This window comes from Arachis hypogaea, chromosome 13 (genome assembly GCF_003086295.3).
Source record: "Arachis hypogaea cultivar Tifrunner chromosome 13, arahy.Tifrunner.gnm2.J5K5, whole genome shotgun sequence".
Taxonomy (NCBI): domain Eukaryota; kingdom Viridiplantae; phylum Streptophyta; class Magnoliopsida; order Fabales; family Fabaceae; genus Arachis; species Arachis hypogaea.
In genome coordinates this window covers 44742374-44762129 of record NC_092048.1, presented here as the reverse complement: position 1 = coordinate 44762129, position 19756 = coordinate 44742374, and the positions used below count along the sequence as shown (strand labels likewise).

Sequence of the window (19756 nt, the reverse complement as noted above, 5' to 3'; positions counted from 1 at the left end):
TTATAATATGCTATTAGTCATTTTTTGCTAATAATTATATATCAAAATATGTTACAATTGTATTCTGTGTGGTTTTTAAATATATTTTTTGTGGTTAATATATATTTGTTTTAGGCAAACATCTGAGATAGATAAAGAATTGATAATTGAGTTGTTGCAAATGATCGATACTCATAATGTCATAGCACAGTCATTTCGAAGAGTTAGAGAATTCTATCAGTGTCATCCATCTGAGATTTTCTCATTGAAGTTGTATTCGCAACGGAACGTTGATCGAAGAATGTACAGTGCTCCCTCTTGCAATGAAGTTGCTGCTTTGATTGTTGGAGATTTTGATTCGTCGGACCATGGTCGTGACATTATTGTTCGATCTACTGGTGGTCGGTTGCAACGTATATATGAAACTCATGCTCTGTATTGGCCCTTACAGTATCCTCTGTTGTTTCCATATGGCGAGGATGGTTATCAGGTGAACATTGGTTATCGAGGTGAACAGCTTGGATATGTTCCTGGAAGGAGAACAAGAGTTTCCCTCAAGAAATTCATATGTTTTCGTCTCCAGATTAGGGAGCACGAAGATGGAATTATTCACAAGTGTAGGCGGTTGTTTCAATAATTTGTTGTTGATTGTTTCACCATGATTGAGTCCCAGAGGTTGTATGAGATTAGAATGAAGCAAAGTACAATTAGAGGAGAAGTCCTTCAAGGAATAGAGGAGGCTATGTGTCATGGCGATGACGAAGCTTCTTCAATTGGGACACGAATCATTTTGCCTTCCTCCTTCACTGGTGGTAGACGTTATATGTTTAACCGTTGTCAGGATGCCATGGCGATTTGTAAACATTTTGGGTATCCAGATTTATTCCTCACTATTATGTGTAATCCAAATTGGCCTGAGTTTCAGCGGTTCATGGAGCGAGAGCAAATTCCCATCGCTGATCGTCCTGATATCTCTTGTCGTGTCTTTCATGCCAAGTTGAAGTGCCTCCTTAGCGATCTCAAGGAAGGTGTGTTTTTTGGTCCACTTAATGCAGGTATGTTCTTTTCTCGCTTAGCATTTCAATTTCTGTCTGTCGTCTTCAGACATGTAGTTGTCTGGCTTCTTTAGGATGTTTTTTGTATTTTTTAGGTATGTATACTATTGAGTTCCAAAAAAGAGGTCTACCGCATACACACATGTTACTCTGGCTTAACGGGGAAAGCAACTTACAAAGTGTTGAAATTGTTGATGAATTCATTTGTGCCGAGCTACCCAATCCCCAGAAATTTCCATCTCTTTATAATGTCGTCACCAAGTACATGATCCATGGTCCCTGTGGTCGACTTAGACCGAGTTCTCCTTGCATGAAAGATGGTAAGTGCTCAAAATTTTATCCGAAAAGATTCGTTGACCAAATGAGCTTTGATGAAGATGGCTATCCAATATATAGACGTCGTAATATGGGTGTCACAGTGAAGATCAACGATGTCGATATCGACAACAGATTTGTTGTGCCCTATAATCTACTATTGTTAATGAAATATCAAGCTCACATAAATCTCGAGTTCTGTAACAAGTCAAACGTCATTAAGTATCTTTTTAAGTATGTTAATAAGGGTCCGGATCGGGTGACTGTAACTGTTGGAGAAACATATGATGTTGGTGAATCTTCTCAGGTGGTTGATGAGATCAAACAGTATTACGATTGTCGTTATTTGTCATCGTCTGAATCCATGTGGAGAATTTTTGCTTACGATATTCATCAAAGATGGCCGTCGGTACAGAGGTTGACTTTTCACTTGCCGAACCAGCAACATGTTGTATTCGATGATGCTGATAGCACTACTCATGTTTATTTGCGCAACAAAGATTTGCTGACGATGTTTACGGGTTGGATGATGGCCAACAGGCGGTTCTCGGAGGGGCGGTCTATAACATATGTTGAATATCCAGGAAAACTTGTCTATTGTTTGAGGAGCAGGGAGTGGAAGCCAAGACAGAGGGGATTCTCAATTGGAAGATTGAGTTTTGCTCATCCCTCATCTGGTGAACTTTTCTACATGAGTTGAATGTGCAGAGAGGTTGTATAGGTTTTCGAAGTATAAGAACCGTGAATGGTGTTACTTATGATACATTTCAAGAGGCATGTTCCGCCATGGGATTCTTGATAGATGATAAGGAGTATGTTTCTGCTATTAAGGAAGTCGCCGAGTTAGCGTCAGCTGCACAGCTAAGGAGGCTTTTTGTGATGTTACTGCTATCTGGTTCCATGGGAAGACCTCTGTTAGTTTGGGAGCAAACTTGGACTTATTTGTCTGATGATATTCTTTACCGCAGAAGACATGAGCTGCAATATCCTTGTAAGATTTTTGTTCATCGTGAATTTATTACATGACAGGTGGGCACACACGCATGCACACAGTAGAGAAGTTATATTATGGTGCTAATATTTATTAATTATCGTTAAATGTAGATCTAACTATGAGTCAGGACGAGTTGCAAACGTTTTGTTTGTTGAAGATTGAGAGACTATTGCAGAGTAATGGAAAATCATTGAGAAATTATGATGGCATGCCGGTTCCTAATAACTCTTTAGTCTCTCAATTTAGCAATTTGATGCTGCTGCGTGAGTTGCAGTATGATACTGTTTCTTTGTCTCGTGAGCACGATGCAAATATCTTAAAGTTAAATGAAGAACAGAGGGTGGTCTATGATAAAATTATTGACTGTGTTTCGAATAAGAGGGATGGATTCTTTTTTGTGTACGGGTTTTGTGGCACTGGAAAAACTTTTTTATACAGAGTTTTGTCAGCTAGATTGCGATATGAGAAAAAGATTGTTATAAATGTTGCTTCTAGTGGTATTGCTTCTCTGTTGTTACCTGGTGGTAAGACGGCGCATTCTATGTTCAATATTCCTGTTGACCTGACTGAAGACACTGTAACACCCTACCACCCAAAATTTACGCTTAAGTCGTAAAATAGAGGTGGCGAGGTATTACGACTTCTAAAAATTAAAATACATACTTATAATAGTAGAAAGAATATAATAGACTAGGAGCCTTGAAAAATGGGTAAAACAAAATCGCAAAATAAAAAGCGCCGCGCTCCGAAAACGGAACATCTTGCGTGTGAGGAAAACTATAACTATCAAACGTAAGATAATAAAAGTAGGAATAGAAAGTCAAAGGTACAAAATAACAAGCTCCTAACTCAGTCCGCGAAGTTAAGGCTGGCCGGAGAATATTTACATATATATATACATATCCAAAACCCAAGATGTACATAAACAAAATTCTGCCTCTCCATAAACCTCTAAGAGGATCAAAAAGAATAAGTTATGTGGAGAGAAAGCTAAGTACGTGTATATACATCACTGCACAACAAAAAAACACAGTAACCACTTTGCTTCAGGTGTCCAGACGCCTAATGAGATACCTTACGACCTGCATTTGAAAAATAATAACATAGTATGGAATGAGAACCGGAGGTTCTCAGTATGGTAAAGGTGCTCACATAGTTAATATAAAAGGTCTCAGGAAAGTCAGAGGCATTCCTAGAACTCCGACACTCAAAATCATTCTTAAATAAAATAAACTAAACCAAAAGTTAGGTAAGTTATCTAAGGTATTCTAGTTCTGAATCTAACTTTAACTTAATACTTCACTTTCTGTCGCCTCCAATCCGCCGAATCACTGGTGGAACAACCTTCTCCCCTCACACCTTCATCAAGAGGGATTTCTCAGAAAACATACACATACAGTTCAAGCAAGGAAAGCACAGATAGAGAAGCATTTACAGCAAGTAGAACAAGTAGCGGATAAGCAGAATTAAACAGTTAAGCAAGCTAAGACAATGCACACTCAAACAAAGCAAACAAATGCATATGATGTATGCCTATCCTATGGCTGATGAGTCTCATCTGTCGGTTATACAGCCATCCCGACATGTCCTGGTAGTTAACCATTGGACAGTCCCTCTGTGTGCGCATCCCCAAGCTCAATAATATTCCATGGAGTTAAACTCCAAGCTCAAATATAATATTCAATATATATATATATATATATATATATGCATGCCCATGGGGGAATCCGGGGAGTTAAAGTACCCGGTCACATCTTGCGACAGAGGGTCAACAAATAGTCTCAAATACACAAGCCACATAATAATCTCTTTCTTTTTAAAATAACACTTCAAATCAAAACTCCAATTCTTATAGAAATTCTAGCAGTATCTCCTCTAAAACTCAAATTTCTGCCAACCCTTCAAGGGTCCCAACTACCGAACCAAACACCTCTCAATCATTCAAATCATTTCCAGTAACATTATTTCAAAATCAAACAAATACCAATATTAAATCTTTTTCCAAAACCAACTAACTTCAACAGCAAATTATTAACAACAGCTAAACCACACATTTTATACCATATACACAATCCATCAATTATTCATTCAGTTCATACCTATCTTAAGGTCTTCTAGCCTAAGATTCCACGTGACATTAAACATTAACTACGAAAAACCAAAACCATACCTTTGTACGGAATCAAAATATTCGAAGCTCCAGAGAAACTTTTTGACTGAGCTATCGAAGAAGAAAATGTCCAGAATCGTCTATCCCTCCTAAAATTTCCGTTGGCCAAACCCAAAGAAAAGATGAGCTATGTTACTTGCAACTTCCACTAATAAAAAATGGTGCCAACGTGTAGAAGAGGAGGTTACGAATACTCTTACCGGACTAGATTTTTTATTGGAGTTACAGATTGTAAGAAATCGAAGCCGGAAGTTCGAAGGAATTTACGTTCTTTCTTTTTCTCTTCGTTACGCTATTCTCTCTCTTTTCTTTTCTTTCTTACGGCATTCATATATATATATATATATATATATATATATATATATATATATATATATATATATATATATATATAATGATTGAAGTATTAGGTTAAATAGTGAATAATAATAATAATACAGGAACGAACTTTAGTGAATAATATATATATATATATATATATAAACGAAAGCGTAGACTAGGTAATCGGAAATAGGGAAGTCAAATAGTTATAATAATAATAATAATTATAATAATAACGATAATAATAATAATTTATATATAAAGTTAATAATATATAAGTTACTAATCTAAATGACATTAGTAACTTAAAGGTGAAAGGTATTTGGTGAAGCATTAGTAAAGTTAAGCTCAACAAAGAGTGCTGATATTTACTCATATCGGCGGATATCGAACTCGATAATAATATTATTAACTAACCTCTATTTTTAAATTAAAATATCAATTACTCAAATTAAAATATACATATAAGTTTCATTACTTATAGGTTAATAGAATTATAGTTTTAATTATGTAAAATATTTCATCATAATATATATATATAAGAATATGTATTTGATTGAATTCAAATAGTTATAAAATTAGTTCAATTATTAATAATAAAATAATTTCTAAAAATAGAAAACTCCAATTTATGAAATAAATTATAACTTATTTATATTTATATTTTTAAAACTGAAGATCGCTACAGACACTGTTTGCCGGATTAAGAAGGATAGTCCAAAAGCTGAGGTATTTCGATTGGCTGATTTGATTATTTGGGATGAGGCACCGATGACTAACAAATTAGCATTTGAAGCGCTCGATAGGACATTGCGTGATATAATAGTTTCGGTCTCTGATAGGAATAAAGATTTACCTTTTGGTGGGAAGGTGGTCGTTCTGGGTGGTGATTTCAGGCAGGTCTTGCCAGTTATTCCAAAAGGTTCGCGTGCTGAGATTGTCATGGCTTCCATAAATTCTTCTATCGTTTGGAAATATTGCAAAGTTTTGCGACTGACAAAAAATATGAGGTTAGTAATCGGATCGGAACAATCAACTGCTCAGGAGTTAAGGTCGTTTTCAGATTGGATACTTCAAATCGGTGAAGGTCGATGTGGAACAGTGGTCAACGATAAATTTTTTGTTGATATTCCTTCTGATCTAATCATTCCTATCTTGGAAAATCCAGTGGAAGATATTGTAAATACAATCTATCCAAATTTGGTTCAGAATTTTCGTGATCCAAGTTTTTTCCAAGATAGGGCAATACTCGCTCCGACTGTCGACAATGTTGAAGAGATAAACAATTATATAGTTGACTTGTTGTCCAGTGAGGAGAAAAATTATCTCAGTGCTGATTCGATATTTGGTAGTGATGCCTATTTTGATGTTGATGTTGATTGGATAACTGTTGAATTCTTGAATCAGATTAGGTGTTCTGGTCTACCTAATCATTCGTTGAAGTTGAAAATAGGCGTGCCTATTATTTTGTTGAGGAATATTGATCCGGCTGGGGGTTTGTGTAATGGGACTCGACTTGTTGTGCGAGATCTAGGGACAAATGTGATCGGTGCTGATATTGTTTCTGGTAGCAATGTTGGGGATAAAGTTTTTATCACCAAAATGAATATGATTTCCAGTGATACGGTTATACCGTTTAAATTCCAACGCCGTCAATTTCTGGTTTCTCTGTCGTTTGCGATGACAATCAACAAAAGCCAGGGTCAGACATTATCAACAGTCGGTTTGTTCTTGCGTCGTCCTGTGTTTTCTCACGGTCAACTTTATGTAGCTCTTTCCCGAGTTAGGAATAGAAATGGTCTTAAGATTTTACTTTGTGATGAAGGATTAGTTGATGCTGTCAGGACTGAAAACGTTGTATTTAAGGAATTTTTTGATAAAATATAATGTATTTTTTTGTTATATCTTTCAGTCTTATCTATGTAATTTATAGTTTTGTTTTTGTGTATATCTTTTTTAGAGAGGGACATCTTCTTTGGGGTATGTTTAAAATTGTCTCAAGCATTTCGTGTGGACTAGATGCATCATTTTTTATGAACCATTAGTTTCTATTAAGTGAAAATTAAAGGATGTTATGAAAGAAGAGTATTCATACGCTTTATAAATATAGAATATATTAGTATATATACATTAACACCATTTTAATGCATAATATTTTAAAAATGGCAAGTATAATCTTTTACTTTAAAATGAATATAAAACATATCAATACATGTAAAAATATTTTTTATTTATTAAAATTAATTATTATACTATACTATTTTGAATGAGATGATGTAAGGATATAAAATATATCAATACATATAAAAATATTTTTTGTTTATTAAAATTAATTATTATTATACTATACTATACTATTTTTAATAACATGTCATTCTCAACGATTACAAAGATAAAATTTCTACTTATGTTTTCTTATATTTATGGATCATGGTTTGCTTTTGTGAATCATTGTCTCCGTATGGGGTTTGTAGCTAATCTACTTTCTCAGTGGTGATGTGGTTGGCAGTGTTTTTTCAACAAAGTGGGTTTATAGATCCATCCTCTCCTATTCGAGTTTTGCATTCCCATTTTCATTCTCATTCACTAATCCATTTGAATTGTTTGTTATATTTTTTAATTTTATTTTTGTATTTTTTTAGTCAAAACTATTTTATATTTCATTTCTTCGATTCATAGACGTAAAGTTGTTTGCGCTGAATTTAATAAATTCATTGAGAAATGAATGGGTGTTGTGACACCGAATTGGCATGATGTTCTTGCGTTATCTTCCTTTGAAAATTCAATTTTTTGTTTATAATTTTACATGTTATGTAACCACTGACTACTGAGACTGGATGTGTTTGAAAGTTCGAAAATTGAAACACACATATCTATTGATGACGATGATGGTGTAAGACGGTATAGGGGGAGAAAATGAAGTATACGTTACCAATAAATATATAAATAAATAAATTGCATAATATATAGTGTATTTAAAAGAAAAAAAAAGAAAAAATACTCCGAATAAATAAATTTCACCCGACTAATCATGAGTATCGAAATAAATGGCTTAAACTTGTTGGGTTAGTTTGTTGATATAACTAGATAAAAAAAATTTGATAATAAAATATGGGCATTTTATTAATAAAAAATAATTATTTATCTTTTGTTAGAAAGAAAAGTCAGATGATATCAATACAAATTTGATTTTAATCTCTCAAAAAAAATTGGATTTTAATCTAAATTATATCTTTTGTTAGAAAAAGAATTTCTTGGTGCTTTCTGTCTTCTATTTTTTTATTATTATTTTGGTTCTAATATTTAGGTGAAATTTGTAAGGCCCAGAACTTTTGAAAAGTCTTATTATGATCAAGTCTCAAATCATATAGTTATTTATAGCCTTAATTTCAGAAATTATTTTATTTAAGGTAATTAAGGCAAGTTTTGATTTATTGGATTTGAGATACGTTATGATTATTATCCAATTTCACAATTATTGGATTGTTTTCTATATCCAAATTATAAACTTGATAGTTGTGAAATAATAAGGATTTCTATATGATTTGGATTAAATAATTAATATTTTAAATATTAATGCTGCTATTTTGGAAAATAGAGAAATTAATTATATTATTTCTAATTTTTAGATTTGGGAATTTTATTGAAAATAATTTGTAAAATTGAGGAGCAAATAGTATTTCTATACATTAATTTTGTTGGATTAAAATTTGTTCCTAATTACTATATTACCCTTACTTTTATTTGAAATTACAAAACTAACCCTATTACCCTAGTTTTGTTAAAATTACCGAATTGGCCTTTACCCTAATTTTGGCATACCCTCCCTCCATTCTCCCTTCAGTGCTGTGCAGCCTCCAAACCCATTCTTCACTATCTTTGCTGTGCAGCCATATCCTAAACACACCCACCCAGTTCCTGAATCAAAGGAAAAAGAATGAAAATGGAAAGAAGAGGGGGACTGAGCCAGAAGGACGAAGCAGAGAGGGAAAGGGGGGACCGAGTCGCGGCAGAGGAGAGGAGGGAGTTCGCTGTCGCGCCGCCACGTCGCCACCGCCGAAGCTTCCTGTGACGCCTCTCAAACCATCACCGCCACTGTGCCATGGAGAAGAGAGAGTGACGCGAAGGAGGGAGATGAGGCCTCACTGTCGTCGCGCTCTGCCGCACGCGAGGAGCGCCACCGTCGAAGCCGTGCCTTTCGTCCCTGCCCAGTCGCGACTCCGCCATCCTGCGCCACCGTGGGTCCATTGTTGCCGAACCAAACAGAGGAAAGAGGGAGACTCTTCCGCGGCGTCACCACGCCGGACCGCCGCACGTGAGGAACTAGGCTGTCGCTGCATTTCCCATCGCCGAGGAGAGAGCCTAGAGGAGAGAGAGAGGTCGCGCGATGTTGAGGGTGGGAGATGCGGACCAGTGGCGCGTGCGGGACGCGACCCACTGCGCGGAGCTATCGCCGCCGTTTCTGCCGCCGGCAAGCCTCGGTTACCATCGTCGGAGCTTTCGCCCGTTTCTGTCACTGGGGAACCTTGCTGCCGTCGTCGGAAAACCCCGCTGCCGTTGCCGGAAAACTCTGCCGGTAAGGTCTTGTTAATGGATCCTGTTTCTTTTGAATTTTGAGAATACCATAGTCATGGCTTGTTGCTGCAGCGGTCATCTGAGTCGCGTGGAGGGAGAAAGAGCCATTGGGTGTCGCCGCACCTAGCCTCCGCTGCCTCTGTCGCCGGAAACAGCCACCGAGTTCTCTGTTTTGGTAAGAATTTCTGAGTCGAAAGGCCTTCAGTCGCTGCTCTGTAAACTTATGCTGAGGCATTGCAGTGCTGTCCATCATAGGGTTGTGGATTCGTGCTTGCATTCCGTGCTCGGAGTTGCAGCTGCCTCGTTTTGTCATCCCAGTAGGTATTTATGTTTCGAAAAGCCTCGCGTTAGTATTTGGTTGTTTGATTAATGAATATGAGTCTTGGTAATGTGGGATCGAGTCCTGATTATTATATGTTGCGATTAGTGTTGCTATGGCTATTGCGAAGGTGGCTTGGAGCTGAGGTTTTGGTTGCCGTCAGTTCGGGTTGAGGCGGAAAGGACTCTGTGAGGCGTTTAGGTTATGGAATTGCGTTTTGAGGTAGGGGCGCTTTCCGAAAACTATAGTTTATTATTGGAATTATTACATATGGGTATTGATGTGAGGATGTGTATTTGGTGATTGCATCAGTCCTATGTATTATTTGATTGTTTTGTATGATTATGTGTATTTGAAGTTAATTCTTTTAAAGCATTGAGATCGGGTTGAATTTGTTGGAAAATGATTTGAATTGAATGGATTTTTTTTGAGAACGTGTAATATAGAATGCACTCTTGATTTCAGCCTGGCTGGCTTTAAATGAGCTGGTTTTTGATAAATGACTGTTGCTGAACCGTTTCTTTAAAGCTTTAGAAATGAGTGTATTCGGCTGATAATGATTTGATTTTGAAACGGTTTTCTTGAAATATAGAATTGAGATAACTGTTGGATTTTTGGCTTGCCTTGGACTGATTTTTGAAGTTTGGACTGTTGGAAAAGGATTGTGGAATGGTTTTGTTGGGACCCGAACCGGGTGGCAAAGTCCAAGTTTTAGGGGAGGTGCTGCCGAAATTTCAAAAAAATCCGAGTCTTTATTGAAATGTTGTTTGGAGAATGATGAGTTAAAGACTTCTACTATTTTTTTGAATTATCAAGAAAAGGATGATTCATGCTTTTGAAATGAGTTAGTAAAAGGGGAAATTGTAATTTAGTCTTGCTTCTTAAGAAAGGCATTGTATCTCTTTCAAGAGAAAGTTATTTAGATGAAACTTGTGTTTTAAAGCTGTTTGAACGTGAAAAGGGTTTATGCCTTTGAATTTGACTTGGGGGTTTCAATTAAAGAAGTTTCAATGACTTTGAAAGAACCTGAATGTCAATTGACAAGTTTCATTTTGAAATGTTTTGAGAAAGGTTTTAAGTACTCTTTGAATTCTGAATTCTTGCAAGACTAAGGCAATTTTGAATAGTGAAACGCTTTAGAATTTATCATGGGGGGTTGAAGTTGGTTTTGCCTAAGTAAAGAAAACGGCTTTGAAAGAAGTAAATGATTTACGTGACTCGGTTTGGCTTAGATCCTATTTTCTTACTCAAATCAGAAAGCCAATGTTTTAATGATTTTAAATGAATTTGGCGAAATGAGATATGTTATTCTCCCCTAAAGACTTGGGACTCTGCCGAGAAACTTTGTTATAAAATCCCATTGTTGAATGGATGATTTTGAATGTTTCACAATAAGTCTTTAACTTGCCATGGTTATGGAAGTTTGGAAAGAGGATGCCGAGAGTGGCATTGTTTTCAAAGGGGAATTTACCTTGAGTAAAAGTGGCTTATGAGCCTGAGATGATTTGAGAAATGAGATCTTTAAAGCCAAGGCTGAAAAGAGTTGAAACTCGATTTCAAAGTGAAATGAATTGAGAAAATGATTTATGGCTTAAATGCTGACTTTATGAATTTAATGATGTTGAATGGTGGAAGTGCTGTTTTGTTGTGAGCCGGAATGGCTGTGTATGATTATACATATTGGTTGGTTCTGGATTGAACCGTGAGCCGGAATGGCTGTGTATGATATGAATATTGGCTGGTTCTGGACTGAACCGTCAGCCGGATGGCTGAGATGGATGTTGATCCATGGATGAGATTGAATGCATGTTTATGCTGAATCATTGATAAATGTGAATATTGCACTTCCACTATCTGAGATACGAGTTTCCCTGGGTAGTAGCAGTGGCTAGCCACCACGTGCTCCAGGTCGAGACTTGATACTCTGTTGACCCTATGTCGTAAGTGTGGCCGGGCACTGTGAAAGGCCCGGATGAGCTCGCCCCCGTAAATATTCACCAGTGAGGGTGATGGATATGGATCATGATTATGATCAAGTTTATGATGAGTATAACTCGAGTTGGGGATGCACGACAGAGGGACAGTCCAATGGTTAGCTACCAGGACTTGTCGGGTTGGCTCTATAACCGACAGATGATATCATCAGCCACTAGGGACAGGCATGCATCATATGCATTTGTGTGACATTGGTTGGGTGTGCATATTATACTTGGTTTGCCTATGTGATTAATTGCTAACTGTTCTACTTGTAATATCTGTTTGTTTGTGCTTGAACTTCCTGTCTGTGTTTGCATCTGGGACTCTGTTGGATTGTGGTGATTAGTTGTTGGTTGGATTGTTTGGGCCTAGGGCCGTGGTTGGAAAGAGATGAACTGATGGTTGATTTCGGTTTTTGTGTTTCTGGTTTGGAATAAAATTATGAAAGGCTATTTTGGTTCCGCATAGATAAACCGTTTTGAAAGGCTTTTGAGTTTTGAGAATTGAACGGCTTTTCTTTCTGAAAAGATTTCCGACTTTACTTTCATTGTAAACCGTTGTTTTTGAAAAGAGGCATAAGACGGTTATAAATCACTGGTGCGGTTATCTTCATGTATCCTATTACAGTAATTCCCAAAAACCCTCTACTGAGAACCCTTTCGAGGATGATGTTCTCACCCCCCCTTCATTTTTCCCTTTTCAGGATATGGGCGCAGAAGTTACGAAGAGTTTATTTAGTTGTTGTTGAGATGCTCTGCATTGTTTTAGTTTTGGTTTATTGTACCCTCGCCTTTATCTTGATATATTCTGTAAGAGGGATAGGAATTGTATTGGTTAATGTTTGTAATAATATTTATATATATGTGTGTATATATATATGGATGTACTCTTTATGAGTTTCTGTAAGTTGTATGGATGTACGTTGTATATCAAAAGTATTTTTGGAAGCGGTACTGCGGTTTAAAGTTTCAAACAGGCTCATATTTTAGTATTAAATATTATAAGTGTCGTCGTAATGTCCGAGCTATCAGAGTCGCGCAGCCGGAAGTGTGAGCTTTGGTAGTTAGGATGTTACATTATGGTATCAGAGCAGTTCTTCCTGTAGAGCCTGAGGAATGGACTGACTATGCTTCAATTGCATACTCTGAGAGTTTGTCATGTTCTAGATCTTGTTGAATGACGAGGATTAGAGCTTTATGCACATGACGGTCTATTGATTTAACGCTGTTAGTCTTGCATTGCATAATTCCTGAGATTAAGTTTGGCCGGCTTAATACTAGTGAATTATGTATATGAAAGCACTGATGGGTTATCATAGATGAAATACAAGTTTTGAGTAAAGCGAATCGCGGGTTTTGGGCACGTTAGAAACTATTTCTCGAGGCTATTCAGTTGTGTGTCTTGAATTCTGTTCGAGTTGACCTGTTCTTTTGTATCCTAACTTGAAGTCCTTGTTTTCTAATCCTTTGGAAAGTAGTTTGATTTTTCAACGCTATTCCTCTATCGATATGCATTCTTGTTTGACCTTAAGTGCATATGCTGGTTTAAGATCCCTGTTGCATCTATCTTCCTCTGTTTGAGTTCTTCTTGATTCAAGTATTCTTTGATATAGCCTTGAACTTGTCTTAATGTGCTGTGACTTTTAACTCCGGGTTCTGAGTCCATTCTTTGAGAAATTGTTGATTCAGTTTTTCTCTTACTTGACAGTGATCACAGCCAATTTTGAGATTTTATAAATTGCTGTTGATTAGATATATACTTTTCTATATAAGAAACTTTGAGATTACTTATACAGTTTAACAACTATTTATTTCCAATACCCCGCCTGTACTTCTACTGGTTTATGGAACTGCATTTGCTTTAATTTACAGTTTGACCTTCTAGTAATTTTACTTTAGTTCCAATGCACATCTTCATTTGATTATGCATTTGGGTATTTTTCAAATATTGAAAAGAAAGAATTTTTCACTTTTATCTCGGTTGAGTTTCATTTGATAAGTTTTACTTAACTTATTTTGAATTGAGTTTGATTTAGTATGCCATGTTGTTTATGCCATTGTTGTTCTTCTGAAAATGTTGGATTCATAGCTTTCTTCTTATGAATGGAATCGTTCCTTCTTAAGCTTTTCACCTCTATGAATGTCATACGTGATTCTGTTTTTAACTAATCTTTTGCACCTTGTGAACATTATCATTGATCTTGGTTTTTCCTCCCTTGTGAATCTCACTCTTATGTGAGTCAGCTTGATTTGTTTCAAATTGTGCATCGTCTATCCTCTCATTGTCTTTACAAGAGTTTTTAATCAAAGATTTATCCCTGGGAAATTTCTAATGATTGATTGGTCTTTTCCTAAGGCTTAGTATTCTTTTGGATCAATGGAAAGCTTGTTTGATGACTCATGCCTAGTGAATCTTGTTTGAACTACTTTGGTTTAAGACTCTTTCTTGTATGGCTTGACTCCTTCTTAAGTACATCCTAATATTCTTGAATATCCTTTTGAAATGGTGATTTCAAGTATATTTTTGGAGTCTTGTTTTAAACTTTTAAAGAAGTTTTGAATTCTCTTTGAAGAAATTCTAAACGGAATTTATTTTCTGTTGCTTGATTGAGATTGAAATCATTGTTCAATTTTGACGAAATTAATTTAAAGTTGGCATGCGCTATTTTAAATGAAGTTTTGAAAAGCTTCCTTGTTTAGTGGAAATCGGTTCGTTTGTAACGCACCACTTATTTCTTTACCAGATTGTAAGCAAAAATTTTATCTCGGAATTTCCTTTCTAAAAAGAGTTTAATTTTCTCTTTCATCTTTGCTATAATTTTTATACACGCTTGTTTGAATATGAACTTTGGGAATTTTTAAACAAGCATTTGATTTCTCTTCCGAGTCTTTTTGTGACTACTTTTGGTTAAGATTGTGCACCCAACTAACTTTCTAAAATATTTGATGAAAATATTTTTGCTCTTAGCCAAATCTGGGTGCATTTTATTTTTTTTTAAAACTCTACATAATCTACTTCAACATGAAGTTGAATTAGAGCAAAGCCACGTTATTGCTTTTGTTGCCCTCTTGAGGAATGTTTGCTATTGAGCTTTTCTTCTAAATTGCGAAGTGATTTTCCGCAAGTTTTCGATTCTTTTATGAACAATGTATTAGGAAGTATTTTTAATCATGCTCTTAAGTTCTGTGAGTTTTGTCTCGGGTTTGAAGTATTCTCTTCTGTAAACCTTATACTTCTTCGGCCCAGCTTGAGTTTGTTTCAAACTGATGCGCTGGTTTTCTTCCTATTGATCTTGTTGAACTTCTTTGATCCAAGGGTTATCTTTGAAGTTGTCCATTGATTCATTTCTCGCAAACTTCACTGCTTGAGCATCCTTGTTTACCTGGAATTGGATACACTCTCTCAAATCTATGAGTATTATTGTTGACATTTATCTCTCATTTCTAAGATCTTGTATTCCTCTGAGTAGACTCGAGAATTGTTTTGATATCACGTGCGACTTGTAGACGTAGTAACGCGATGCGTTAGTTCTCTAAGACGTGATATGTGTATACGGAAGTTGAAGCGGTAGGTGTGCAACGTTAGGAGTTGTGGGTGTTTTGTTCCTTGTAAACGGGTGCAGCTGTCAGGCTTGTGATCGGATATGGGGATTGTAAAGTGCTTGATGGAGTTGGGGAGTTGAAGCTTTGAGGTTGATATGAGATTAGTGTGCGGATGTTGAGCACGTCGTTTTAACCCCATCATGTTTTATAGCCTTCGATGCCTTGCTTTACTATCACCTACTTGAACCATGCCACCTTTTGCATTGAGCCTATCTTATAATGTTTGCTTTGCGACCATGCTCCTACCTTTGCCTCCTTATGCTTCTAACAATCAAAGTATTTGAAAAAGTGTATATATGATTATATTTTGAGATATTTTTGCTTATTCCTTAAATGTGTTCAAGGGTGAACTATTATGGAATTTCTTTCATTTTGTATCAATTTTCGAGGGCGAAAATTTTTATAAGGTGGGTAGAATGTAAGGCCCAGAACTTTTGAAAAGTCTTATTATGATCAAGTCTCAAATCATATAGTTATTTATAGCCTTAATTTCAGAAATTATTTTATTTAAGGTAATTAAGGCAAGTTTTGATTTATTGGATTTGAGATACGTTATGATTATTATCCAATTTCACAATTATTGGATTGTTTTCTATATCCAAATTATAAAGTTGATAGTTGTGAAATAATAAGGATTTCTATATGATTTGGATTAAATAATTAATATTTTAAATATTAATGCTGCTATTTTGGAAAATAGAGAAATTAATTATATTATTTCTAATTTTTAGATTTGGGCATTTTATTGAAAATAATTTGTAAAATTGAGGAGCAAATAGTATTTCTATACATTAATTTTGTTGGATTAAAATTTGTTCCTAATTACTATATTACCCCTACTTTTATTTGAAATTACAAAACTAACCCTATTACCCTAGTTTTGTTAAAATTACCGAATTGGCCTTTACCCTAATTTTGGCATACCCTCCCTCCATTCTCCCTTCAGTGCTGCGCAGCCTCCAAACCCATTCTTCACTATCTTTGCTGTGCAGCCATATCCTAAACACACCCACCCGGTTCCTGAATCAAAGGAAAAAGAATAAAAATGGAAAGAAGAGGGGGACTGAGCCAGAAGGACGAAGCAGAGAGGGAAAGGGGGGACCGAGTCGCGGCAGAGGAGAGGAGGGAGTTCGCTGTCGCGCCGCCACGTCGCCACCGCCGAAGCTTCCTGTGACGCCTGTCAAACCATCACCGCCACTGTGCCATGGAGAAGAGAGAGTGACGCGAAGGAGGGAGATGAGGCCTCACTGTCGTCGCGCTCTGCCGCACGCGAGGAGCGCCACCGTTGAAGCCGTGCCTTTCGTCCCTGCCCAGTCGTGACTCCGCCATCCTGCGCCACCGTGGGTCCATTGTTGCCGAACCAGACAGAGGAAAGAGGGAGACTCTTCCGCGGCGTCACCACGCCGGACCGCCGCACGTGTGGAACCGGGCTGTCGCTGCATTTCCCATCGCCGAGGAGAGAGCCTAGAGGAGAGAGAGAGGTCGCGCGATGTTGAGGGTGGAAGATGCGGACCAGTGGCGCGTGCGGGACGCGACCCACTGCGCGGAGCTATCGCCGCCGTTTCTGCCGCCGGCAAGCCTCGGTTAGCATCGTCGGAGCTTTCGCCCGTTTCTGTCACTGGGGAACCTTGCTGCCGTCGTCGGAAAACCCCGCTGCCGTTGCCGGAAAACTCTGCCGGTAAGGTCTTGTTAATGGATCCTGTTTCTTTTGAATTTTGAGAATACCATAGTCATGGCTTGTTGCTGCAGCGGTCATCTGAGTCGCGTGGAGGGAGAAAGAGCCATTGGGTGTCGCCGCTGCCTCTATCGCCGGAAACAGCCACCGAGTTCTCTGTTTTGGTAAGAATTTCTGAGTCGAAAGGCCTTCAGTCGCTGCTCTGTAAACTTATGATGAGGCATTGCGGTGTTGTCCATCATAGGGTTGTGGATTCGTGCTTGCATTTCGTGCTCGGAGTTGCAGTTGCCTCGTTTTGTCATCCCAGTAGGTATTTATGTTTCGAAAAGCCTCGCGTTAGTATTTGGTTGTTTAATTAATGAATATGAGTCTTGGTAATGTGGGATCGAGTCCTGATTATTATATGTTGCGATTAGTGTTGCTATGGCTATTGCGAAGGTGGCTTGGAGCTGAGGTTTTGGTTGCCGTCAGTTCGGGTTGAGGCGGAAAGGACTCTGTGAGGCGTTTAGGTTATGGAATTGCGTTTTGAGGTAGGGGCGCTTTCCGAAAACTATAGTTTATTATTGGAATTATTACATATGGGTATTGATGTGAGGATGTGTATTTGGTGATTGTATCAGTCCTATGTATTATTTGATTGTTTTGTATGATTATGGGTGTTTGTTTGACTGGACTGTTGTGTGGTTTTGTGAAACGAAATGCTTTTGAAGTTAATTCTTTTAAAGCGTTGAGATCGGGTTGAATTTGTTGGAAAATGATTTGAATTGAATGGATTTTTTTTGAGAACGTGTAATATAGAATGCACTCTTGATTTCAGCCTGGCTGGCTTTAAATGAGCTGGTTTTTGATAAATGACTGTTGCTGAACCGTTTCTTTAAAGCTTTAGAAATGAGTGTATTCGGCTGATAATGATTTGATTTTGAAACGGTTTTCTTGAAATATAGAATTGAGATAACTGTTGGATTTTTGGCTTGCCTTGGACTGATTTTTGAAGTTTGGACTGTTGGAAAAGGATTGTGGAATGGTTTTGTTGGGACCCGAACCGGGTGGCAAAGTCCAAGTTTTAGGGGAGGTGCTGCCGAAATTTCAAAAAAATCCGAGTCTTTATTGAAATGTTGTTTGGAGAATGATGAGTTAAAGACTTCTACTATTTTTTTGAATTATCAAGAAAAGGATGATTCATGCTTTTGAAATGATTTAGTAAAAGGGGAAATTGTAATTTAGTCTTGCTTCTTAAGAAAGGCATTGTATCTCTTTCAAGAGAAAGTTATTTAGATGAAACTTGTGTTTTAAAGCTGTTTGAACGTGAAAAGGGTTTATGCCTTTGAATTTGACTTGGGGGTTTCAATTAAAGAAGTTTCAATGACTTTGAAAGAACCTGAATGTCAATTGACAAGTTTCATTTTGAAATGTTTTGAGAAAGGTTTTAAGTACTCTTTGAATTCTGAATTCTTGCAAGACTAAGGCAATTTTGAATAGTGAAACGCTTTAGAATTTATCATGGGGGGTTGAAGTTGGTTTTGCCTAAGTAAAGAAAACGGCTTTGAAAGAAGTAAATGATTTACGTGACTCGGTTTGGCTTAGATCCTATTTTCTTACTCAAATCAGAAAGCCAATGTTTTAATGATTTTAAATGAATTTGGCGAAATGAGATATGTTATTCTCCCCTAAAGACTTGGGACTCTGCCGAGAAACTTTGTTATAAAATCCCATTGTTGAATGGATGATTTTGAATGTTTCACAATAAGTCTTTAACTTGCCATGGTTATGGAAGTTTGGAAAGAGGATGCCGAGAGTGGCATTGTTTTCAAAGGGGAATTTACCTTGAGTAAAAGTGGCTTATGAGCCTGAGATGATTTGAGAAATGAGATCTTTAAAGCCAAGGCTGAAAAGAGTTGAAACTCGATTTCAAAGTGAAATGAATTGAGAAAATGATTTATGGCTTAAATGCTGACTTTATGAATTTAATGATGTTGAATGGTGGAAGTGCTGTTTTGTTGTGAGCCGGAATGGCTGTGTATGATTATACATATTGGTTGGTTCTGGATTGAACCGTGAGCCGGAATGGCTGTGTATGATATGAATATTGGCTGGTTCTGGACTGAACCGTCAGCCGGATGGCTGAGATGGATGTTGATCCATGGATGAGATTGAATGCATGTTTATGCTGAATCATTGATAAATGTGAATATTGCACTTCCACTATCTGAGATACGAGTTTCCCTGGGTAGTAGCAGTGGCTAGCCACCACGTGCTCCAGGTCGAGACTTGATACTCTGTTGACCCTATGTCGTAAGTGTGGCCGGGCACTGTGAAAGGCCCGGATGAGCTCGCCCCCGTAAATATTCACCAGTGAGGGTGATGGATATGGATCATGATTATGATCAAGTTTATGATGAGTATAACTCGAGTTGGCGATGCACGACAGAGGGACAATCCAATGGTTAGCTACCAGGACTTGTCGGGTTGGCTCTATAACCGACAGATGATATCATCAGCCACTAGGGACAGGCATGCATCATATGCATTTGTGTGACATTGGTTGGGTGTGCATATTATACTTGGTTTGCCTATGTGATTAATTGCTAACTGTTCTACTTGTAATAACTGTTTGTTTGTGCTTGAACTTCCTGTCTGTGTTTGCATCTGGGACTCTGTTGGATTGTGGTGATTAGTTGTTGGTTGGATTGTTTGGGCCTAGGGCCGTGGTTGGAAAGAGATGAACTGATGGTTCATTTCGGTTTTTGTGTTTCTGGTTTGGAATAAAATTATGA

At 37.3% G+C, this 19756-nt stretch overlaps 1 protein-coding gene across 1 annotated transcript; it reads left to right on the top strand.

Moving 5' to 3' along the window:
- The first annotated feature begins 637 nt into the window (after positions 1–637).
- LOC140177585 (uncharacterized) lies at positions 638–2049 on the top strand. Its single transcript, XM_072210715.1, has 2 exons — positions 638–1034; positions 1130–2049. Exons 1-2 carry the CDS (start codon positions 638–640, stop codon positions 2047–2049), a joined length of 1317 nt encoding a protein of 438 aa, XP_072066816.1.
- Positions 2050–19756: the final 17707 nt, after the last annotated feature.